The 25,861-nt window shown below is 47.3% G+C and overlaps 1 protein-coding gene across 2 annotated transcripts in view; it reads right to left on the bottom strand.

The window, feature by feature from the left end:
• The window catches only part of IGDCC4 (immunoglobulin superfamily DCC subclass member 4), a 78,042-nt gene that overhangs the window by 20,554 nt on the left and 31,627 nt on the right, over nucleotides 1-25,861 (bottom strand). For both annotated transcript variants that reach the window (XM_081838739.1, XM_081838738.1), the window contains exons 5-12: nucleotides 17,219-17,356; nucleotides 13,212-13,367; nucleotides 11,571-11,981; nucleotides 9,970-10,134; nucleotides 8,233-8,370; nucleotides 7,609-7,779; nucleotides 6,007-6,240; nucleotides 1,518-1,625 (exon numbers count right to left, since the gene is read on the bottom strand). In XM_081838739.1, the coding sequence (XP_081694865.1) occupies nucleotides 1,518-1,625; nucleotides 6,007-6,240; nucleotides 7,609-7,779; nucleotides 8,233-8,370; nucleotides 9,970-10,134; nucleotides 11,571-11,981; nucleotides 13,212-13,367; nucleotides 17,219-17,356 (1,521 nt within the window). The remainder of the gene's footprint in view (nucleotides 1-1,517; nucleotides 1,626-6,006; nucleotides 6,241-7,608; nucleotides 7,780-8,232; nucleotides 8,371-9,969; nucleotides 10,135-11,570; nucleotides 11,982-13,211; nucleotides 13,368-17,218; nucleotides 17,357-25,861) is intronic.

Below are 25,861 nucleotides of genomic sequence, written 5' to 3' on the forward strand. Positions count from 1 at the left end.
TGATCAAGAGAAGACAAGAAATGCAGAATCAGGTGCAGGGAGGATGACTCCTGGACCAGCTTGCAAAGGAACAGCAGCGGAAATTACAGAGGAACAAGGCAGGGTGAAATGTTGTGGTCAGATGAGCCACAGAATGTGGAAGAAGTCAAATGGGGCTGACTGGAGCTGTGGTCCATAAGAACCTCAGCGGAACCTGCTGGATCAGGCCAACAGCCCATCTAATTCAGCATCCTGTTCTCACAGCTGCCAGCCCAAAAAGCCTATGAATCAAACAAGCAGGACTGAGCGCAAGAGCTCTTTTCCCTCCTGTGGTGTCCGGCAACTGGCATTCAGGAGCATGACTGCCTCCGACCATGGAAGCAGAGGAGAGCCTTCTCCTTCATCAACTTGTCCAACCCTCTTTTAAAGCCATTCCAGTTGGGGGCCACCACTGCCTCCTATGGAAGCACCTTTCATAGTCTATGCTCTGCTTGAATAAGTCTTTTCTTTTAAGTGTCCTGGGTTGCCCAACATTTGGCTTCACTGGATGTCCACAAGTTCCAGGGTTAGGAAAGAAGGAGAAAAACTTTTCTCTCTCCTTTTTCCATGCCATGCAAACGGCATCTAAAGGGAATTTTAAAGTATTTGATGTTTTCTTGTTGCTGTTGTTGTTGTTTTGAAATACAGTGGAACCTCAATTGTCGGACGTTTTGGCTTTCAAATGCCGACAACCCGGAAGTGAATGCTCCCATTTTCGAACATGCCTCGGAAGTCGAATGGCTTCCAAGACACGTTTCTCCATTTTTTCAAGGGATTTTGCCAACCATCCATTGAGCCTCGGTTGTCGAACGTTTTGGAAGTCGAACGGCCTTCTGGAACAGATTACATTCGACAACCGAGGTTCCACTGTATTCTTTTGGGAGCAACCCAGTTAGATGGTTGGCATATACATAATGAATTGTTGTTGTTGTTGCTGCTGCTGCTGCTGTTCTTAAACAACTTCCATCGTGTCACCTTTTACGCATCTTTTCTCTCATCTAAAAGTCCCCAATACTGCAACGTTTCCTCATAGGGGAGTTTTCCCATCCCCTCAGGGCCAGATTTAGGTTTGATGAGGCCCTAAGCTACTGAAGGTAATGGGGCCCTTTATATGTCCAGCTGTCCTTTGTCAACAACAAATTGTCGCTGTTTCTTGTGTTGAATATATGCTATACGGTAACTGATGGACCTAATAGGTCCATACACAACTCAAAACACTGTTGCTGTATGTCAGTTTTATTTGTTTTTTATCTTATAAAATGTACATCCAGGGTTTTTTTCCTTTAATGTTTTTTGGGGCCCCCAAGAGAGCGGGGCCCTAAGCTTGTTTAGCTTATATGTGAATCTGGCACTGCATTCCCTTGATCATTTTGGCTGCCCTTGTCTTAACACCTGGAGGCACCAGGTTGGCAAAGCCTGCCTTATCATATTGCTTTGTGGGAAAGCCATCCATAAACATGAGCCAGGAGTCAAAGCCTTGCAGCAGCAGCTACATCTACCTGCTACAGTTACAGGAGCCCTCTCGGTCCTTCCCTTCCAAACTGCCGCGTAGCCATCTTCATGCTTGTTGAATGCCACCAGCTTCACTTCGTAGAGTCTCCCAGGAACTGGAGAGAATAAGCAGAGGAATGAAAGAGTGGGTCAAGCAACGAAAAGAGCAGCATGGCTTAGAAAAGCAAAATCATGGCTACCATCTCCATTTCAGCAAAGGGCCGTATCCAACGTTCTCTCTCCGCCAGTGGAGGAACTCTTGGCCTAGCAGATGGAAGAGTTTGAAGGAATCCAATACAACAATGGAACTAGCAGAAGCTTGTTGCACAACAGCTGGTTCGTGCCGCACAATCCATTACACAACCATCTGTGGTAATGAACCAGCACAAGTATGCTGCTAAGTGACTTCAGGTTAGCACTGCATCAAATACAACCCATTCATAATAATGGACAACACCTCCTATTACCCTTTCTTAAACCACCTGTACCTTGTGTCCCATGGACTTATTTTGGTGATCATGAGTTCTATAATTAACTGGTGTATCTTTTTAAAACAAAAAAGAGAATAAATCAGAGAAAACTCCAAAAACTGAAAAGCAAGAAACAAGGGCAATTAGCAGCAAAAATCTGGATGATTTAGTATGGTTTAATGGTCAGAGAGCTGGACTAAGATGAGGGTTCAAATACCCAATTTGCCATGAAGTTCACTGAGGGGCCTTGGGCCAATCACAGTCTCTCAGAATTGTATTCAACTAACTTTTACTTATAGGAGACCCACTGAAATAAATGACTCTTACTTAGGCCCATTAATTTCAATGGATATACAGTGGTACCTCGGGTTACATACGCTTTAGGTTACAGCCTTCACTAACCCAGAAATAGTGCTTCAGGTTAAGAACTTTGCTTCAGGATGAGAACAGAAATCGTGCTCCGGCGGCACGGCAGCAGCAGGAGGCCCCATTAGCTAAAGTGGTGCTTCAGGTTAAGAACAGTTTCAGGTTAAGAACGGACCTCCGGAACGAATTAAGTACTCAACCCGAGGTACCACTGTATTCTAAGTAAAAGCTGACTTAGGCCCATTAATTTTGAATTTCATTGGGTCTATTCTGAGTAAACGTTAGGTTGAATGCAACCCTCAGACCTTAACCTATTTCACAGGGTTGTTGTGAGGATGAAAAGGGCAAGGGGGGGTAAGTGTGTATGCCCCCTTGAGTTCCTTAGAACAGTGTTTTTCAACCACTGTTCTGCGGCACACTAGTGTGCCGGGAGATGTTGCCTGGTGTGCCGTGGGAAAAATTGAAAAATTCGAAAGATTCCCTTCCTTATTCCAACTTTCCAACAGGCACCTCCTAAGCCACCTCATGTCCTGGAAAGACACTAAAGTGGGCATTGAAGGACCCTACTGGCAATGAACATGCGCTTTGGCGCAGCCCTACATCCTCTCGGCCTTTTGCCCTTAGCTAACATGGCGCCTTTTCTAAGCTTCCCGAAGCCTCCACCCTTTATGGTTTAAGGAGCATGCGCAGTGGCTGCCCTCCCTCTCCCTGTCCCCACAACCAGACGGCTTCAATCAAGATGGCCGCCCCCTCGTGGCGCATGCGCGTTGTTGCCCCTCACGAGCTCCTCCTCTCTTGTCTTGCGAGGGGAAGGCGTGGCTTCCGGCCAGCACCGCGCAGGCGCTTTGCGGCGCGGCGAAGCCCCTGGCCTTGCCCTCAGCCAAGATGGCGGCGGCCTGACAGAAGAAGAAAGAGCCGGCCGTTGGCCTGGTCCCTTCTCTCCTCATGCCCCGCTCGAGCGGCTTCCTGCGAGGCGTCGACTGCCCCTTCGGCACCGCCTGCCACAGGCCCTACTGCCAATTCCGACATCCGCCGGGCCCGCCGCATGCCCAGCAGGTCCAGGCCAGGAGCAGCAGGAGGCCCTCCGCCTCAGCAGCAGGTGACGGCGCTCTACCTATGGTCAGGGGTCAGTCGAGGCAGGGGAGGGAGCCACGCCCACCCTCAGGAGGGAGGGGAAGGCACTCTGCGTATGCTCAGGGGCCGGGAGGGAGGGGGAGGGGGAAGGGAGCCACGCCTGCCCTCAGGGGAGAGGGGAAGGCACTCTGCGTATGCTCAGGAGCCAGTCGAGAGGGAGGGGGGAAGGGAGCCACGCCCGCCCTCAGGAAGGAGGGCACTCTGCCTATGCTCGGGCTCCTGTGCTCCTATCTATCTATCTATCTATCTATCTATCTATCTATCTATCTATCATCTATCTATAATGAAATATATATCTTTCTATCTATCTGTTGTTCTCTGCATATGCTCAGGGGCTCTTGCGCTCCCATATATCTATAGGTATATAGTCAATATAGGCACAGAGTTAAATTTTTTAACATTTTCTAATGGTGGTGTGCCTCGTGATTTTTTTCATGAAACAAGTGTGCCTTTGCCCAAAAAAGGTTGAAAAACACTGCCTTAGAAGAAAAGTGGGATATAAATGTAATGAATACATTTAAAATTAAGGGAAAACTTGGCGTCCCAAATCCATCTCCCTTTGCCCAACTAGAATCAAGTGCTGGGTGAGTCTTTAGTAACCTCCTCCAGGCAATTGTCCTTTGGCATTTCATCACTATGGGGGGTTGTACAGCGACTCTACTCCACGCTCCCATTGACCCCACCTCTTGAATAGAGCGAACCAGGAACAGGCTGTTTAAGCATTTCTATTGGATGCTGCCAAAATATAAATAGGGCATTTTTTTAACCCATTAAATGAGTGCATGGACCTGCTGTATTGTTGAAGGCCATCCAGGGCAGACCATGGCCTTGCAACCACAGCAGAGCTTTCCGGCAATGTGAATTCTGTGTTAGCGCCAGATGCAGCCAACCTTTTTGGCTGTGCTGCAATCCAAGCCAAGCTGCAGAGAGAGCAAGCCAAGAGGGCTGTTCTAAAGCTCGCCTGCTTCTTTCTTCACCCCTCTTTTGTAAGATCTGCTTATTCAAGGGAACTACTTGAGCATCTCAAAGTTTACAAATAGAGGGAAAATGGGGCAATTCTCTCTTTGGACACCCAGCTCCTTGTTCCTCCCCAAATGGCCTCCCCCCCCCACCTCTTGTTGGTTTCATTGATGAAGCTCTGCTAATTAAGGATGTGCCTATTCAGGGCCTGCTGTGGAGAAGATGGCCAGCTCCTTTCGCCACCACAATACGGCCTGTACAAAAGCACTTTTTGGCTGTGCCAGTGTATCACTCTTCTTTTGATTGTGCAAGTGTGTATGGAGGGGGGGCGAGTGGTGCCACCCCCCCCCCCCGCAAGGAAAAGCACATGGATGGCAAGGATCAGAAAAGCTTTACACTTGTGCAACACACATTTGCATCTGGAAGAGAGAGAAAACATTTTAGCTCCTTCTTCTTCTTTTTTTTTTTTTTGCCGGCCTCCCTAAGAACGCCGCAGCAAAAAGGCTTTTTTGTCTGCTCTGAAAATCTTGGCAGCAGGCAGAACAGAGTCAGCCTGGAGATGGTCCAAACTGCAGAGTGGCTGTGTGTGTGTGTGTTGGCTGAGGAGTGTCTCAGCATCGAGCAAAGGCTTAAAAGAGGGACCCACAGCCAAACATCTCCCCACACAGGGTGCCCTCTCTCTCCAGTCACAGCCCAAATGTAATGGAGGTAGACCTCAGGCCTGGTTCAGGCAACGGCGCATAGAATAAATGTTCTATGGTTGTTAGACACCCACCAACTCAACTTCCTCCTCTTTCAGGCATGGATTTCTACCTACCCAATCCATAGCACAACAAACTGAGGTTGGATCCAACTAACGCCACATTTGCACCATGTTTATTTAAGGGTATTTAAGAACATTCAAGATGGTTAAAATCAGCAGGAACTAAGAAGAAATGAAACAGATTTAACTTCTCTGTGTCTGGAAGTTTGCAAAAGTTGACTTAAGTAGCAACATTTATCCCAGCTGGAAAAGCTGTATTTCTTTGGCATGGCATTTAGAATGAGGTTGAGGGCCACATTCCTTTCAGGGTAATCTGTTGAGGGCCGCAAGCCAGCAGAGGGTGGAGCCAATGGGGCACTTGCTTTTCTCTCTCATCCCGCCTCTCTGTTTTCTCCTTCCTCGCTACCCACACGAAATCAGGTTAAAAACAACAGCCCTCAGGCCGCAGGCTGATCACCCAAGTTTTAGAAAGTTTGGGTCGACACAGATCGGAGAATGTTCTCATTGGTGGGCTCCTTGCCACAGACAACCTCCATGGCCAGTTCACGGGAACAAGCAGGGCACAGGAAACCTTTTCCGAGAGCCAATGTGGTGTAGTGGCTAGAGTGTCAGAGACCTGGATTCAAATCCCCACTTGATCATGAAGCTCACTGGGTGACCTTGGGCCAGTCCCTGCCTCCTGACCTAACAACTCACAGAGTTGTTGTGAGGATTAAAGGGAGGAGGAGGAGAACCACGTACGCCACCTTGACATCCTTGGACAAAAAAAGGTGGGGTATAAATTCAACAAACAAATGAACTTACTTAACTCTGTCAGTTCATGCTGCTTGACCTTCTTCTTCAGCTTTATCGGCCCAACATCCCAAGCGCCATCCCCGGGACCTTCGGAGAGGTTCTCCTCACTCGTCTCTTCTGTGGCCACTTCGCGGTAGTAAAGTTTGTAGCCTGAAATCTGGGCGTGGTTCGCTGGAGGTTGCCAACTCACTAGAAGGGACTCCATTTTCGCTCGGACTTTTAACTCCGTTGGAGCAAACGGAACTAGGGGAAGCAAGGAAGAAACATCAACAGTGGTTGCCTCAAGAATCAAGGTGCTAGGTTTTGTTTGTTTGTTTGTTTGTTTGTTTTTGGTGTATAAAACCCTACTCAACTTGGGACCAGGAAACCTGAAGTATTGTCTCACCCCTTATACACCCCAGCTGCTCTGCAGGTGAGGACCTCGTGTAGATACCGTCTTATCAAAAGGCCCACTCCACACAATACAGGAATTAGGACTTAAGCGTTGTGGCACCTTTGGAATTCTCTCCCTTTACCCATTAGAAAGGCACCGACTCTGTTGTCTTTTTTGGTTCCTGCCAAAAACCTTCCTTCTTCAACAAGCCTTTTAAGCAGAGCTCTCTCCCAGTCTGCATCTGTACTGGAATTGTTTTAATTGCTTTTGTTGTCGTTTTATCAGCTTTTTGTTTGCTGCCCATGGCTCCTTTGAGAGGAAGGCAGGGTGTTATGTACTGAGTTGAATAGGATCCAAAAGGCAGCAGTCTGATTGGTCCTAGAACAACAGGATTCAGAATGCAGCAGTCTGATTCATCCACACGAGTCACCCAATCCAGCTCCAGGTGGAAGTAAATCCGCAACCTGATTGGTGAATCCCGGAATTAGCCAATCACATGGGGCCCATTGTGTAAATAATGTATACAAAGCAGACATTCTGGGGGAACTTCCATTCCTCCTCACCACTATGAACTGAATAAAGAGCATGAAATCCACTCTTGTCTCCGAGTATATTTCACAGGGTGTAAATTAAAATAATAATAAATGTACTATTCTTGGCTCCTTGGAGGAAGAATAGGATAAAAATACAAGAAGGTACCATACAGGGTTGTACTAAATCAGGGTAAACAGTGCAGTACTCTCCAGATGTTTTGGAAAACAACTTTCCTCATCCCCAACCATTGACCAAGATGGCTGGAGCCAATGGGAGTGAAACCCCAACAACACTGGGGGGCAACAGGTTTCCCAGTGCCTCCCCCACTCTGTTAAACAGTTTGCCTGGGCGAACTGCCACCCACGCTGCTTGCTCACTCACTTGCCACCTGTTCCTGGAGTTGGTGTGGTCATGGACTGCTGCGTGATGACAGCCTTACATTTTTATTTATATAGGAAAACACTCTGGATCCATTCTGATGAAGGGTGGTACATATACATTTAAAATCAAATTAAGGAATCAGCATTTCATTGCCACCTTGATCTCAGGCTCACTCTCCTTGGCTATTATGATGCCTACCTTTGATTAAAGCTTCCACATACTTATCTTGGATCCGAATTCCATTTGCAGACACAGAACTCTCCATGTCCTACTAAGCCCTGAGAGCAGCGGACATGATCCTCATGGGCAGTGGGCTGACCTACCATGAGTTTGGTTGTCTCTATCCGGGGTTCGGTGCTGTGTCCATTCTGAAGGGGCCCCATAGCCCATGCTTGTACTCGCTGCAATGCGCACTTTGTAGACTTTATTAGGGTGCAGGCCATGAAGAGTAAGTTGGGTCTCATTTGCACCAACCTCGGTTGAGGAAATCAGATCTGTTAGAAAAACAGAGCCCAACATGCTGAATCTAACATGCTGGTGGGTGCTAGAGAATTCCATCAGAAACAGAAATGGGAGCAGAAATTGCCACAATTCACATGTGCATCTGAGGTCAGGAACAGAAATAACACCAGTGAGTACAAGCTATTGTTTTACGGGAATAATTACGTTACTTTCTGCACTGTTTTTGATGTTTCCCTTCCACTGAATTTGATTGTGAAATTAATTACATTAGTTTGGGTCAGTGCTATTTTCCCCTGGGGGGGGGGGAGCACTGGTTTTGGTCAAAGCTTAGAGTGAGAAAACAACACCAGTTTTGCTGGAAGCTGAACTGTAGCAGAATGGAAACAGCACTGATTGTGATGAACCCAGGACAGGGTGAAAATCACTGCTTCTCTACATCCCTAATCGTGCCCCAGTTTCTGGCACCAGAACCATCTCTTCCTTACCTTCCTTGAGGGGAGCGTAGTCAATTTTGTACTTGGTGATTCTGCCATTGCTGAGTTCCGGAAGGAGAGGCAGCCAAGTCACCTTGATGTCCATCGGTGTTGTGCTGGAAAGAGACAGCTGAGGAGCTGCGCTGGGAACTGGGGAGTGGAAGGATAAAAGCGATGACTCCACCTCATCACAAAGGAAACGAGCAAAACACCCATTGGGTGGGTGAAAACACACACGCACATTTGAACCTGGAGGGCTTCATTGATTGGCTGCAGATAGGTTTCCAGGCTCAATTTGAAGTGTTTGTTTTGACCTTTAAAGCCTTAAATGGCCCAGAACCCCACAGTACCTTAGGAACCACCTCTCCCCACATGAACCTACATGGACCCTGTGTTCATCACCTGAGGGCCTTCTTTGTGTGGCCCCTCACAGGGAAGCAACACAAGGACAGGCCTTTCTAGTGATGGCTCCCCAACTATGAAACACTGTCCCCAAAGAGATATGCCTGGCACCATCATTACAAACTTCTAGGCACCAGACAAAGACATTCCTGTTCACCCAGTAATTTGGGTCTTAACTGGATGATAGGGTATGATTTATACCCAAGTCTGTATTGATGTTCATCTTCAGTAGGGCAGGATAGGGGCTGACCATTTTATGTTATTGCAAGATAAGCACTTTTCGTTAATTTATGTTCTTTTATTTATTTATTTCAAATTTTGTTTTATGCCTGCTTTTATAATTGTAAGTGTCTTTGAGACATTTTGGTAGCAGGGGACAAATAACTGTAATAATAAATAATAAGGATAATAAATAAGAACATTCGGAAACACACTCTGCAATTCACTTAGCCAACTTATTTCCTCTAGGAAAGGAAATCTGGCTGTTTTTCTTTCATGCAGAAGTGTTTTCTAACACCAATGCAAAGAGACATTTCCAAGGGGGAAGGCTGGAGATACCAGAACACCAGGACTGCACAGCATGAGAACCGCCAAGCTGAACTGATCTCAGGGCAATTTCTTTATTTTTGATGATGCACCTGCATGCTGTGTCATATCAACAGGGTGCCTAAATGGCACAGGGATGGCTACTAGCCACAATGCCTAAGTTAGACCATGGCAGCATGCCTCTAAATACCAGTTGTTAGGAACCACAAATGGGAAGAATGTTGTTGCACTCAATATCCTGCTTTTGGGCTTCCTGTGAGAACAGAATGCTGACCAAACAGGCCATTTAGAAATTAAATGTGTCACTGTTGTACCTAACAAAGAAGGGAGGATTGCTTAACAAATCTGTCTTCTTTAAAATTATTTTGTCTTCCGGTCTGCTGCGGAGGGAATGGCGACGCCCTCCGTGTCATCCAAGTAAAGGACGACACGGTTCTGGCTTTCAGGGCTCTGGGTGTAAACGTCAGGGCTAGGCGACCCCCCGAAAAACCCCCACAGGCAAGTGGGGACTCTAGGGGTCCAGTAGAGTGTGTGAACTCACCTTAAACCCAGATCTCCCTGACGCAGCTTTTGCAAGGGGGGAAGGGAAGGCTTGAGTCAGCAAATTGTGTTAACCTCATCTAATTACAAACACAAATGAAGGTCACCCCTTCAGTTCAAAATATTTTTCACTGCTGCGTGCGTGCGCACACACACACACACACACACACAAACAAACATAAAGGGGCCCACTATGTGATTTATTTCTTCCAGGAAGCATGGGTTGTGGGGAATAGTCCCTTCCCCTCCAGGTCTACAAACCATCCTCCAGTGTCTGTACATTGATGGAAGAGGAGGTTCGGCTGGCACCGAGTTGTGAATACGCCACCACATAGAAAACGTAGTTGGTGCTGGGCTCCAGATCTTTGACCTGGAACTCTGTCGTGTCGTTGTTCACCGCGAACTGGTACTCCACGTTGTCAGCGCCTAGAGAGGGTACACAACGCTGTCAGACGAAAAAGAAGAAAGAAAAAGAAGAACGTGTTTTGTCCTTTCTTCAGAGCGGCTTCTTGCAAGCAGCTCGCGGAAAAGGTCCAGTGAGCCTTTCACGGCACGCAGTTTGGTTTTTAAGCAAATGCTGGGGCTGTTCCCACCTTTTCAACACAATCAGGGTTTCAAACCCACATTTCTGGCAACGAGTTAGGTGACATCTGCACCAAACATTGAAAGCGCTATTACACAGTCATGGCTTCTCTCAAAGACTCCTGGGACTTGCAGTGTGTTGAGAGTTTTAAGAATATGTTAAGAGAGTTGTTACGGGGCAGCTACTCCTCTCATAGCTCTACTCTCATAGTGGTTTTTTAGCAAGAATTCCCTCTTTTCAGGGCTACATCCACCCCCTTCATATATCCTTCATACTGTGCTTTTTATTTCTTTTTTATTTTTATTTTGACAAAGTCATAATCATAAATAAATAAGAATAAAAATGTGCACCCCACCACCAAGACCATTCCATTGCAACTATCCAACCTCCCAAAAAATCAACATCTCTTGTGATGGGTTGACCCCTTTCCATTTTAACAGTACAAATTCTACAAACACCCTCCATATCTCCTTAAAATCATTTCTCCTGTATATTCCCCATCTTAGCTTAATGGCACATGTTAATTTATGATGGATTGTTATATCCTACACCTTTTTATACCATTCTTCCATTTTATATTCTGCTTGCCCCTTCCACTTCCTAGATATCATAATTTGTGCAGCTGTCAATAAATTTGTGAGCAAGTCCTTCAGGAGAAGGAGGGGGAGGAGGGAAGGACTTCATACTGAGCTTCGACCTCAGCAGTGACCTCCTCCCAGAGCTACAATTCCCAAAAGTTCTGTGCAAAGAGGAACTGACTGTTAAACCACTCTGAAAATTGTAGTTCTGTGAAGAACTGTCAGGAGCCTTAACAAACTATAGCTCCCATAATTCTTGGGGAGGGAGCCATGACTTCTTGAAGTGGAATACATGTGCTTTAAATTTATGGTGCAGGTGTAGCCTAAAGAACAACAGGGTAGTCAATTCTGCACCAATTAACTTACAGCTGAAACAGAAACTCAGACTTTTAAGAGAGGCCCAAACAGCATTAGAAGGCTAGCTAGTTTGACCTTCAAGTCGGAGGAGGCCAGGAGGCCACCTGCCCAATAATAATAATAATAATAAGTTATTGTTATTGTTATTTCTACCCCACCCATCTGGCTGGGTTTCCCCAGCAACTCTGGGCAGCTTTCAACAGAACATTAAAAACAGAATAAAACTTCAAACATTAAAAACTTCCCTAAACAGTGCTGCCTTCGGATGTCTTCTAAAAGTCAATACAAAGTCGACATGCCACGATACAAACTATGATGACAAAACAACCATTCAAGGGACATACCTGAAGCCTTCTGGTAATGGAGTGAGAAGCCAATGATCCGCTCGCTGTTGAACTCTGGACGTTCCCAGGATACCAAGACAGTCGTGCTGGAGAGAGAACTGGCAGACACCCTCTTAGGGGCACTGGGCAAACCTTCCCGCACGATCACCACCAGCCTGGCCCCAGCACACGCCATGCCCAGGTGATTCTCTGCCACGCATTGGTAATAGCCGGCGTCGTCCAGCCCGATCTGGTTGATCACCAGGGTGCCACTACTTTGCATCTTCACCCGCCCTTTGGACAAAAGAGGCTCTCCGTTCTTCATCCAATGGATGCTGGGAGAAGGCTCTCCTTCTGCTTTGCACACAAACCTGGCAGTACTGGCACGCGTCCGAGAAATGGTCTCCGGAGCCTGGGAGATGACAGGGGGAGCTTAAGAGGCAGAAGAAGAAAATTAGCTTCTCAAGGTTAGGAAAGGGGCTATTTCATTCAGAGGAAAGGCAAAGAAGAAGTGACACGATAGAGCAGCATAAAATCATGAATGGTGATGGATAACACTAGAACCCAGGGACAGCCAATGAAGCTGAATGTTGGAAGACTCAGGGCAGGCAAATTAATGGAGGATAAGGATAAGGATAAGGGACGTGGGTGGTGCTGTGGGTTAAACCACAGAGCCTAGGACTTGCCGATCAGAAGGTCAGCGGTTCAAATCCCCACGATGGGGTGAGCTCCCGTTGTTTGGTCCCTGCTCCTGCCCACCCAGCAGTTCGAAAGCACATCAGAGTGCAAGTAGATAAATAGGTACTGCCCCAGCGGGAAGGTAAACAGCATTTCTGTGTGCTGCTCTGGCTCGCCAGAAGCAGCTTAGTCATGCTGGCCACATGACCCGGAAGCTGTACACCGGCTCCCTCGGCCAATAAAGTGAGATGAGCGCTGCAACCCCAGAGTCGGCCACAACTGGCCCTAATGGTCAAGGGTCCCTTTACCTTTACCTTTACCTTTACCTTAAAGATAAAAAGTTGCTACTTGTTCTCCCTTCACTGTCAGAGTCAGTATGCCTCTCAGTATCAGCTGCTGCGAATCCCAAGTAGGGAGAGAGCGTTGCGTTTGAGACTTGCTTAAGGGCTTCTCTTAAGATAGGTTGACTGAGGCTCGTGAGAGTTGTAGCCCAAAACATCAGGAGAACACCCAGTTGGGGAAAGTTGTTCTATCCCAGTCTTTGAGGCAGGAGCAACGTGTACCTTCCCTTCGACAAAGTGAAGGCTAACCAAAACCATTTCTTCTAGTCCTTCCTGCTGGAATAGATAGGGGGGCCTGGAAGTGGTGAGTGGGCCCCATAGCAAGCAGGGGAGACCTTGGTTCATGCAGATACCCAGCATTCAGCTTTGCAAGGACCCAGAAATAACAGCCCACAAATATTGAGGCAGTTTTTACAACATAAAGAGCACAGGGAGGTGGAACTTACAGCTTTGAGCTTCTAAGTCCTTTACAGTGCAGTGTTGAAATTTATTTGAAGAAAGCTTTTTATTATGTATTTGTGTTTTTATCTTGTATTTTTATGCTGTGAACCACCCTGAGATCTTCAGATAAAGGGCAGTATACATTTTTAATAATAATAATAATAATAATAATAATAATAATAATAATAATAATAATTCTCACCAAGAACTCTGAGCTCAGCCGCAGCTGTTACAAACTGCCTGGTCTGGGGTTTATTGGCCCGGCAGACATAGATCCCTGAGTGATGGAGCTGGGCATGAGGAATCAAGAGGTTGGTCCGTCCCAGCACAATCACATCTGTGGAAATAGGGTCCCCATCTGCAAAGGAACAACAAGGCATCAAATTCTTAAGGAAGATAATGGGGGGAGGGAGAGAAACCCTGAACATTATCATCTTAAAAGTGCATTGCTCTGGCAGGATGATGATCTTAATATTTCAGACTTTGGGGCAGACTTTTCGCACTCAGTTTTGAGAACCTTACATTTCTGCTATAATTAAGCACCAAGTTTGCAAGGAGTCCTTCTAATTTCCAACTGATTGCTTAGAGCAGCCAAAGAAAGACTGTACTGTACAGTCGTGTCGCCTACTGAATCAGGGGACACACTGCACTGGAATGTATGAACACCAGTGGGTGTATGCATGTGTCCTTGATGAATCAGAAGAAAAGGGAGGGGTGTTGCAATTTTACATCAAAATTGGTTTCTCTTATGGCATGGAGGTGGGGAGGGGACCTTTTTCAAGGCAAGGTCCACATTTTCTTCTAGTCAACCTTCAGTGTGGGGTACATGCCAGAGGTAGACAGGGCCAGAGCGAAAGGGATCAGAACAATGAATGCAAACTTTACCTTTGTAAATCTGGCTAGTTTTTAATACACACATCTATATATTCAGTGCTTTTTTGGTTAAAAAATGAGGTTCCAGTACTCATGCCTTGTTAAGAATGGAAGAAGAGCCTGCTGGATCAGACCAATGGTCTATCTAGTACAGCATCCTGTTTCTCTTTTTTTAAAAATTAATTTTTATTAAATTTTCTGTTTTACAAATTAAAGTACTCCTTTTTACATCCTTAAGATATCAGTGACTTCCCTTCTTCTCTTTCCATGGTTCACCATAAATCCCTCCTTATTTTACAAAAAATCATACCATTCAGTATTCCATTATTACATCCATCAAAACTTATTTGCACTGTTTATTTATTTATTTATTTTTTATTTTTTATTAAGGATTTTCTTGTTTTACAGAAGTGTAGTGCCTCGTATTTTTTTTTTTCCCCTTCTTCTTCCATGTAGCATTTTTACAAATCCGTTTCATTTGTTGAGGCATTAGGGGGAGAAGAAAACAGAAAGAAAAAAGAAAGGGGGGGTGGGAAACACTTATTTGCACTGTTGAATTTATCTTAATGGAGAGAGCATTTTCAGATGTACACAGTTATTTCCCATATAGTCAATAAATGTTTTCCAATCTTCTCTAAATGTATGTTCTTCTTGTTCTCTTATTCTATAAGTTATGTGTGCAAGCGGTGCATATACTGTATTTTTCGCCCTATAGGACGAACTTTTTCCCCTCCAAAAATGAAGGGGAAATGTGTGTGCATCCTATGGGGCGAATGCAGGCTTTCGCTGAAGCCTGGAGAGCGAGAGGCGTCGGTGCGCACCGACCCCTCTCGCTCTCCAGGCTTCAGGAAGCTATCCGCAAGCCTCGCGCGCCCGGCGGGAGGTCCCATCGGGCGCGCAAGGCTTGCAGGCGGCAGCCTGCAGCCCGAAGCACGGGGCGCGCTGCGAAGCATGCCCCGTGCTTCGGGAAGATGTCCACAAGCCTCGCGCGCCCGGTGGGACCTCCCGCCGGGCGCGCAAGGCTTGGGGCGGCAGCCTGCAACCTGAAGCACGGGGCGCGCTGTGGAGGTTTGGGGCGGCAGCCTGCTGCCCAAAGCATGGGGCGTGCTGTGGAGGCTTGGCGCGGAGGCTTGGCACGGCAGCCTGCAGCCCAAAGCACGGGGCGCACTGCGGAGCACGGCCCGTGCTTCGGGCAGATGTCTGCAAGCCTTGCGCGCCCAGCGGGAGGTCCCGTCGGGCTCACAAGGCTTGCAGGCAGCAGCCTGTTCTGGGGGCTGGGGTCGGGGGAAGCTCGGCTTCCCCCGCGCCAGCCCCGCGCCTGGGGGGGGAATAATTTTTTTCTTTATTTCCCCCCCCCCCAAAAAAAATAATAATCTAGGTGCGTCCTATGGGTCGGTGCGTCCTATGGGGCAAAAAATACGGTACTATCAACTTAAGTTGCCATTATTCTTTGGTTATGATCTCGCTCGTTTTCCATTTTGGGGTTAACAAAAGATGGGCATATATAAATTACCTTTTTTGACACCTGGGAATTTCAGCCTGAATTATCCCCAACAGAAAGGACTCTGGGGGTTTTGGGGAGGGAAGTACTTTTAAACGTTTTTTTCAATTCATTATAGATCATTTCCCAATACTCTTTTACCCTCTCACAAGTCCACCACATATGAAAGAATAATCCCTCTACCTCTTTGTACGGTATCCTGTTTCTCAACCAGATGCCTGTGAGAAAACCACAAGCAGGACCCGAACTCTCTCCTCCCGTGGTTTCCAGCAACTGGCATTCAGAAGCACTACTGCCTCTGACCATAGAGGCAAAGCATAGCCATCGTGGCTAGGAGGCATCGATAGCCCTCTCCTTTATGAATTTGCCCAATCCTCGTCAGAAGCCATCCAAGTTGGTGGCCATCACTGCCTCCTGTGGGAGGTGTTAGGATATAGTTCCGTTCCACCTTTAGAACAGGCATGTGGAGTTGTTGTATGTCACATGTCTGTTTACTTCCAGCACAGTCTGCTGGAAACTTCCGTTGTATATAGCTTTTCCCTATGCTGTTTGCTTGGACACGAAGGGAAGCAGACATGTGTTTCCTTTGTCCTGATGCTGAATAAATGTTTGTAAATATGCTTATATATGCCTCTGTCCACTACTTCCGTTGCAAAGAGTTCTTATCTCTGCTAGCTTGCGTGCTCAGTCTCTAAAGGTCTCTGAGGCTTGAGTCGCTTTTTTGATGCTGTTCCGAGAACCGGAGTTCGCCCAGCTGTCGGCCAGTGGGCTGGAGCCAGCTGGGGGCCTGCCAATTGCCCCCATCTCCCCGGACACATCCCAACAGCAGGGAGTTCCATAGTTGAACTGTGTACTGCACAAAGAGGTACTGTTTAAAGGGTTGTGGGTGCCAGCTCATAATGGCTGGCATGGGCAGCCCCCCAAAAAGAAGTGCCAATACTCTGGACCAAGGAGTCCCATCGCACACAAAAAGCACTGCATCTTCCTACAAGCAGCCATTACCCAACGCCACATCAAGCCAGGCAGAAACACTCTAGGAGGCTGTGAAGTGGCATCGGTGTGGGGTGTGGCTTGGGCACAAAGAGGGTGGCTGGAGAGGGGTGTTGCCTGGGGGAGGGCCAGAGGGCCAGGCAGAGAGACCTGGAGGGCCACATTTGGACTCTGGGCCTGAGAATCCCCCAGCCTTGTATGTTGGTCAGTTTGGGGGCAGGGCAGTTGGTTGACGTTAAAGGCCCTGCTAATCTCCAATCCTGCAAAATTAGGTGGGTTGGCTCTTGCTTGGGCATCCTTTGATCTTCATCAAATTTGGGGCTTTGGTGACTTTCACACGCCACCTTCACTCCCACAGGGAAATACCGCGTTTCTTAAAAAGAGACGCATGCCCCAGCCCTGCCCCATCCTCAGCGCCTTCAGTGATCTTTATCACGTTTTTATAATCCTAAAGATAACCCAAGAGTTATTTTTGCAAAGCAGCAACAGATGCGCCCAGCCCCGCGAAACGTCTACAAAAGGCCCGACCCTCCTGCCCTGCCCTTTCGAGCTGGGGGGCGTCATTCGATATTGGCCGTGTCCAATTTAGATCAAAAGGCATCCAGCAACTAGAATTCCGTATCTTTTACAGATCAAACAACATAAATGCTTTTGTATCGCGTTCACGTTAATGGGCGAGCTCGACTCAGGAGCCATTCCCCGGCCACGGAGAGCTCGGCCGCCTTGTATTCAGTTGCACTTTGCAAAGCTTCTTGGGGCACATTCCTCTCCTGATGGGTTTTTCAGAAACCAAAGGGTCCCACCGTCGCCTCTTGGCATCAAAAGGGCTGGCGGTCTTCACTTACCATCCCGTATCCAAGAGACAAATGGCATGGGGTTTGCAGATGCCATGCACTCCATCACGGCGCTCTCTCCAACCACGACGGTGGCGTTCTCTGGCACGGCAACGATGGCAACATCCCCTGTCGCAGGCAGCTGGTGCCCTAGCGGAATAAAGTACAGGTTTTTAGTCTTTCCAAAAAATGAGATAAAGGAGTCGAGGCATTCTAAGCAAGCCAAACTTTCAAGGGAAGAAGAAGAAGAGGTCCCAGCAAAGGAAGAATGGATACAAAAACTTATGGAATATGCAGAAATGGCGAAACTTACCGGAAGAATAAGAAATCAAGATAACAAACTTTTTATTATAAAAGAGTGGAAATGGTTTATTGAATATTTACAGATCAATTGTAAACAGATAAAAACCCTGGCAGGATCATATATTTAAAGAGTACCGTATTTTTCGCACCATAGGATGCAGTTTTTCCGTCTTAAAAACTAAGGGGGAAAGTCTGTGCGTCCTATGGAGCGAATGCAGGGGGGGAGGCAAGCAGGAAAAGCCCCCAAGAGCCGCACACAAACTTCGCGCGGCTCTTGCGGGCTTTTCCCCAGGAGGGAGAAGGGACTGATGCGGCCAGTCAGTCCCTTCTCCCTCCTCTAGAAAAGCCTTGCGCAATCTCTCCAGTCGCGGGAGGCTGCGCAAGGCTAAAGAGGAAGCCCGGGCAGTGAGCGCGATCCATCCCGCTCGCTGCCCAGGCTTCCTCTTTAGCCGTGTGCGCCTCTCCAGCTGCGGAAGGCTACGCAAGGCTAAAGAGGAAGCCCGGGCAGCGAGTGCGATCCATCCCGCTCGCTGCCCGGGCTTCCTCTTTAGCCGTGCGCACCTCTCCAGCCGCGGGAGGCTGCACAAGGCTAAAGAAGCCAACTTTTTAAAAATCTCTCTATCTTTACCTCTTTTTCTTTTTTCGTCCTTTCTCCACTCCCTTATTTTCCTCTGGATCAGTGTTTTTATCTAGATTAATGTTTTAGTTTGGAGGGGGGGAATATTATAAAAAAGGAAACTTTGCAGCTTTTATTTTAGTATACAATAAAAACAGATTAAACAAAACACAAGAGAAGGAACTAGCATAGAAGAAGAAGAGAAAAGGGAAAGAGGGAGGAAACAAAGCCATTTACCAGAGGTAGATCTTAACCCTTGCCTCACCTGGGAGCTTCTCTGGGCAGGCATTCCCTCGGCTTAAGTGGGGTGAAGGAAGAGTGGCAGGTAGGGGGGTACAGTGAAGCCACATGTCTCTCCAATGAAAATTGGGAGTGGGCATTGTGTGAAGTGGCTGTGGATCTCCTGCCACAGAAGTGTAGGACTGTATAGAGTTGGGAGGGCCACCCGAGGGTCATCTAGCCCAGCCCCCTCACAATGTAGGAATCACAGCTAAAGAACACCAGGTAGATGGTCCCCCAACCGCTGCTTAAAAGCCTCCAGTGGTGGAGACCCCCAACAACTTCCGAGGTCACAGAATTGCAGTGTTGGAAGGGAACCCCAGGAGTCATCTAGTCCAGCCCTGGTGGACAGCGGGCACGATCCATCCCGTTGTGCAAGGCTAAAGATGCTGCTCAAGGCTAAAGAGGAAGCGCGCAGCCTGTCCATTGCTCTTTGGGGCTGGGGGGGGGGAATAATATTTTTTTCCTTGATTTCCCCCTCTAAAAACTAGGTGCGTCCTGTGGTCCGGTGCGTCCAATAGAGCCAAAAATACGGTATATATTTAAGGAAGATAAAATAAATGAATAAGTTAAGTGAATTTGGATACGCAGAAGGTATTAAAAATAAATTTAAGGAACCGCAGAAAGACGGGGAAGGAAGTCAAGTTTTAAAATGTCAAAATGATTGTAAAATCAGTGAAATGTATATATCTGTAAATAATTTTTTTTAAAATCTAAGCAAGCCAAGCTTTCAGGAAAACAATCTGGTTCTTCCAGGCCCAGAGCTGCTTTCAATTTGATGCCTATGAGCAAATGAGGTGCTTGTATGGTGACTACAGCACAAGTGGGAGAAGTACTATCCTGTTCATGGCAAAGGACTAGCTCCACAGCAAAGCACCTGCATGAATAAGGTCCTAAATTCAATCCCTGGCATCTCCAGGTAGGGCTGCGACAGTGTCCTGTCTGAAATCCTGGAGGATCACTGCCAGTCTGTGTAGGCAATACTGAGTTAGATGGACCAATGCTCTGACTCAGTGCAAGGCAGTTTCCTATGTTCCTAATTGAATCACCCTGTTATTCAAAATCATGAGAACCAGAATATTGATTTATTTTTTAGGGAAAGGGGCTGCAGCTCAGTGGCAGAGTATCTGCCTGGAATGCAGAAGGTCCCAGGTTCAATCCCTGACTGCATCTCCTGGCAGGGCTGGGAAAGACTCTTGTCTGGAACCCCAGATAGCTGCTGCCAGTCAGTGTGGACAATACTGTCACCTTCCTGATGTTGTTGGACTCCAGCTCCCATCGGCATGGTCAGGAAGGAATGATGTGAGCTGAAGTACAGCAACATCTGGAAGGCTTCAACACACACACACACACACACACACGTTTTAGTCTGCGGTACCAAGGATCAAACCTGGGACTTTCTGCATATAAACATGAGCTCTGCTGCTGATCCAAGGGCCTGTTGTCCTTATTCTGCCTGCTCCACTCCCCTTTTTACCTTAAGCACCAAACAATAGGCTAGCAGCTTACCCTTCCAAGTTACAGAAACCGGCGTGCTTACTCTCTTACGAGGCCTCAACCACTGTGAGAACAGGATGTTGGACTAGATGGGCCATTGGCCTGATCCAGCAAAACTCTCCTTTGGTTCCTAATTCAGTAAAGGTAAAGGGACCCCTGACCATTAGGTCCAGTCGCGGATGACGCTGGGGTTGCAGCGCTCATCTCGTTCTATAGGCTGAGGGAGCCAGCGTTTGTCCACAGACAGCTTCCTGGTCATGTGGCCACTATGACTAAGCCGCTTCTGGCGAACCAGAGCAGCGCACGGAAACACCGTTTACCTTCCCGCCGGAGTGGTACCTATTTATCTACTTGCACTGGTGTGCTTTTGAACTGCTAGGTGGGCAGGAGCTGGGACCAAACAACAGGAGCTCACCCCATCGCGGGGATTCTAACCGCTGACCTTCTGATCGGCAAGCCCTAGGCTCAGTGGTTTAGACCACAGCGCCACCCGCGTCCCTCCTAATTCAGGACTCACCTCAATTTAAACAAATCAGCCCATCACCTCAAGCTCAACGCTGGCGTCTTGTCTGAGATACCAGGAGACATGTGAGACGGTTTACCCTTCCAGCAACAAAAGCTGCCCCCTCTTTCTCATTTTCCTTACTGCAGTGACCATTCAGAGTCAACATTGCTTTGGGAAGCAAACACTTAATTCTCAGGCTCACCAATTGAGAGTGTCCTCTTGTTGATCAAAATCGCTCCCTCCCTCCTTCCCACGTTTCCATTGCTTAATCTTCTAGTTAAACAGGTTAAAACTTGCAAAACTAATTATGTGATAAAGAATGAAGGTTTCTGTAAAACCTCCTTTTGTTTCCCAATGGACAAGGACTGTAAAATGTGCCCCCTCCCTTGGAAAAGGGTGGGTGGAGAAAGGCTGAGTTTTGAAAGCTCCTCTGCAGCAACCGCAAAATGGGTCTCTCGCTATCTGCAGAAGAATGGTAGAAAATCACGGACGGATCCTTTTCCCTCCCCTTCCCTCCATTGAACAGCTGCTCCAAAAGCCTGAATCTATTCTCAGGGGAGGTTCTCGGGGGCTGAATAAAACTTCAAGCTCCTCCTCTGGAAAAGGGTGAGAAAGTTCACGGCAAAACAGCAGAGCAGGGCTCAGTTGTCTGATATCTCGCCGTCTCAGGCTGTTGCTGACAGCTGAGATCCAAGCTGGTCGCCGGCCTCCCCACCAGCAAGCGAGCCATGTTGGAACGCAAGTGGTGTGGGGCTGAGCATTCGCGAAATGCAGGGGTTGTGGGGCAGAGGCAATGGCAGCAGCCAGCCGTCTCTGCCTGGGCAGGCCTCTGCTGGGGCCAGTTTCTCAAAACTGACTCTTAAGGCCACTCCAAGATTCATCTGTGCTGTGGGGTTGTTGGAAGAAGGGAGGAACCTGCGGGCAACCCTGGTTTCATGGAAAAATGGGGGATAAAGGGGGGCAACAGAGAAAGAGAGAGAAATGGGTAGCAGGGAGAGAGACAATGTCAACTTTTGTCCAAGCCTGCAATTCCCAACAGATTACCTTTCACAGAATTTCGGCCTTATAAAAAGGTTTCAGATCCTCAACTCAGCTATGAAGCTCAGTAAGTGACCTCAGCTTAACCTAACTCACAGGGTTGATGTTGAGGATAAAATGAGGACTGGGGAAAAATCTTGCAAGCTGCCTTGAGCTCTGTGGAAGAAGGGTGGAATGAAGATGTTTGTATTGGTGGAATTACAAAACAGGTGCAGGTAGGAGCTTTCTTGGGGAAGGTCCGTGGCCCAGGGACAGAGCATCTGCCTTGCATGCAGAAGGTCCTGGGTTCAATTGCCGGCACCTCCAAACAGGACTGGGAATTGACTCCTGTCTGAAATCTCAGAGAGAATTCCTGCTCTTTACTGCTGGACTGGAGCAAACAGCAATCCACAGAAAACCCGAAATGCCGTTTGCTCTGACTTAGTGGTAAAGATGGGGTTTTCCAATGAAAAGCGGTGCGGGGGGTGGGGTCCAGGAAAGCTGTGCCTAGAAAACTCAAAGGAAAAATTAGGTGTGAATAAGCCCTCAGTGCAGACAAATACTAAGTCAACTGTCTGGTTTAGTATAAGGCAAATTCCTATATTTCTGGCTTGCAGTAATGGACAGCTCCCTGTTTGATATGATGAAAAGGTGCAATGATCTGGAGGCAGAATTCCTCTGAATGTCAGCTGCTGGGATTTGCAAGAATGTTGGGCTCAATTCCTTCTTGTGTGCTATTTATTTATTTATTTATTTGCTTTTTTATTTACTTATTTACTTACCTACTTAATTTATAAAGGTAAAGGTAAAGGGACCCCTGACCATTAGGTCCAGTCGTGGCTGACTCTGGGGTTGCGGCGCTCATCTCGCTTTATTGGCCAAGGGAGCCAGCATACAGCTTCCGGGTCATGTGGCCAGCATGACTAAGCCGCTTCTGGCGAACCAGAGCAGCGCACGGAAACACCGTTTACCTTCCCGCCAGAGCGGTACCTATTTATCTACTTGCACTTTGACATGCTTTCGAACTGCTAGGTTAGCAGGAGCAGGGACAGAGCAACAGGAGCTCACTCCGTCGCGGGGATTCGAACCGTGACCTTCTGATTGGCAAGTCCTAGGCTCTATGGTTTAACCCACAGCGCCACCCGTGTCCCTACTTAATTTATATCTCACCTTTATTTCTGAGGAGCTCAAGGTCGTATACATGGGTCTCCCCCATCCTCTAATAATACTAATAATAATAATTTTATTTGTACCCTACCCACCTAAGTAGGCTGCCCCAGTCACTCTGGGATGCTTCCAACATATATGAAACATAATAAAACATTACACATTGAAAGGCTTCCCTATACAGGGCTGCCTTCAGATGTCTTCTAAAGGTTATGTAGATACTCATCTCCTTGACACCTGATGGGAAGGCATTCCACAGGGTGGGTACCACTACCGAGGTGTAGGCCCCAATGCAACAATTGGGGTTGGGTGAGTGTCATGGCTTTGCAGCTAAAGAACTGGGTAAGCCTGCCATTACTGGAGAAGATGCTGGGAGGCTGCTGCTGGCAGAATCGCTTCCTGTGGCTCTGTCACCACTAAAAACGTGCTTCCGATATCAAATATTTGTACAAGATATGAGCAGCAGGGAAGAGAGCCAGCAGCATGAGCCCAGCAGAGCTTCTCCTCCCTCAGGACAAAGCAAAGCAGCAACAGATTGATTGAAGAGAAGGCAGGGAAGGAGGAGGAGGAGGAGGGTGCGAGGGTCGAGGTTCCTTCTGGGCAACCCTGGGATGGAAGGAGGGCACATGCCAGTGATGGGCATGGCCAGAGGCCAAAGTGGGAGGGGCAACAAACAAATACTACCTTTGTACAGTCAGCTAGTTTCTACACACGCTCAAAACACTCCCCCTTCTATCCTAGGCAAGTGGGAGGCGCTATCAGAGTTCAAAGACTCATTCTGGTCAGGCAAAAGCACTTCAAGCAGGACTGGTAAGGGGTGTGGCTAAGGGCCAGGCAGAGAGGACTGGAGGGCCGCATTCCCTACCCCTGCTCTCTTTGTTTCTATGCTGAATCCACATATGCACACTTTCCTATTGAGTTGGGGTCCAACACAAGAAGAAGAAGAAGTGTTTGGATTTGATATCCCGCTTTATCACTACCCGAAGGAGTCTCAAAGCGGCTAACATTCTCCTTTCCCTTCCTCCCCCACAACAAACACTCTGTGAGGTGAGTGGGGCTGAGAGACTTCAAAGAAGTGTGACTGGCCCAAGGTCACCCAGCAGCTGCATGTGGAGGAGCGGAGACGCGAACCCGGTTCCCCAGATTACGAGTCTATCACTCTTAATCACTACACCACACTGGCTCACCAGTTTTCTTTTCAGAAGAGAGTCTGTGGCTGACTCATACAGTGCTACCTCGGGTTACAGGCACTTCAGGTTACAGACTCCGCTAACCCAGAAATAGTACTTAAAATTAAGAACTTTGCTTCAGGATGAGAACAGAAATTGTGTGGTGGCAGAGAAGCGGCAGCAGGAGGCCCCATTAGCTAAAGTGGTACCTCAGGTTAAGAACAGTTTCAGGTTAAGAATGGACCTCCAGAATGAATTAAGTCCTTAACCCGAGGTACCACTTTGGAGAGGCAGTAGGCGGGGAGTTCTTGGTCACCCTCTCTGAGGTCTGGACAGGGACTTAAGTGACCAGGGCTGTGCTATTTCTTTCTCTCCTCTCTCTCTCTCTCTCTGTGTGTGTGGAGATATTTCCTCTAAGTGACGACAACTTCTCCATTTCAGGGCCATGAAAGAGATCTGCTTGTAAAAGGCCCCCAGATCCTTCTCCCTGTTTGGAATGCAGTTCCCCAAGGAGCGTCTGGAAATTTACACCGTGACGTCTGCCCGGCCTGAAACATCTGCCGCTCGCACGGCAACAGCCCCGACTCACAGTTGCTGCCTGCATCTCCGCCACCAACAGGGTAGCAAACCCCTTTCGGTGACCTTCGACGGAGATGAGCTTACCTTTGAAATAGCCAAGGGGGTGGGGTCCCCTCTCCATCCAGGGAAAGAAAAACTGGAATTTTTAAAAGACTCCTATTCCCCTCTCACAGAACTTCCAATTCCTAGAGCAGTTTAACAATCAATCCCTCTTCAGAGCGAACTCTGGGAATTGTAGCTCCCAGAGGGAAGAATATGTGTTTTGAAAAGCAGCTTGTTTGCTATATGCATTTAGACACCTCTTTAGATACTGCAAACAAATTTTGCCTGATGGTTCCTGAGATAGAGGAGCAAGTTTCTGCTTATGTTTGGATACGATTGGGTGCTCTTTTGAATCAAGATGGCAGGCTGAACGTTTCTATGCTGCACTAATTTTTTTAGGTTTGATAGAATTCCTGAGCAACTTCAGGTATGAGGCTGCCAGTGCATGTATGTATAAAGCTTTGTTTAACAACAGCAACAGAAACGGTTTCTGACCAGACGCCACTTGCCTTCCTTGACTGCTTTGGAAATAAGGAAAGCAGCAAAGGATCAGCCACCTGCCAGAGATGTCAATGATCTTTCAGAGGGAGGTGTTTCTTATTAAAAACAAAACATCGTATTCATCATCCACAGATGAGTTTTTGTCACCCACAGTCATGTTTGCCTGCCTTTTGTCTGCCTCAGGGTGGGGAGTTTTCTTTTCCTCAGAAAAGAGAAGAAAAATAGCAACTGCTTGAAAAGAGTGGTTTTCAAACTCTGAGTGGTATGAGTTACAGATAGGTAGCCGTGTTGGTCTGCCATAGTCAAAACAAAATAAAAAAATTCCTTCCAGTAGCACCTTAAAGACCAACTAAGTTAGTTCTTGGTATGAGCTTTCGTGTGCATGCACACTTCTTCAGATACCAGGTATCTGAAGAAGTGTGCATGCACACGAAAGCTCATACCAAGAACTAACTTAGTTGGTCTTTAAGGTGCTACTGGAAGGAATTTTTTTATTTTGTTCTGAGTGGTATGTAACTCGAAGTTAGAGTAGACTTACTTAAATTGATGGACCGAACTTAATCATGTTCGTTAATTTCACTGTTGAAAACCATGCTGAATGCCACACAGTGTTGCTGGGAGAACCTCAGTTTTTATCAAAAACATTCTTAGGATTCATCAATGTAAGGCTCAAGTAATAACAGACAAGCTCAACTGACAGAGAAGTTTGCCCTTTCCACATAAGAGTACTCCTCAATAGTGTAGTGGCAAACCCAGAAGTGCAAGGTCCCTTCATGACAGTCACAGACACACACCCTTCTTAGATTATGCAATAATTTCACAAAATAATAAGAATAATAAGAATAAGAATGGATGCATTGCAACGATTAATGCAGATCTCCATATGCTGCCTTTCAGCTAAATCTACTCATTTCTGCGCATGTACAAATGATTTTGAGTGCGCTAGTATTTTCTTTTGGAGTGACTTAAATTGTGTTTTC

This window comes from Podarcis erhardii, assembly GCF_964252035.2.
Source record: "Podarcis erhardii genome assembly, chromosome: 14".
NCBI classification, from domain to species: Eukaryota; Metazoa; Chordata; class Lepidosauria; order Squamata; family Lacertidae; genus Podarcis; species Podarcis erhardii.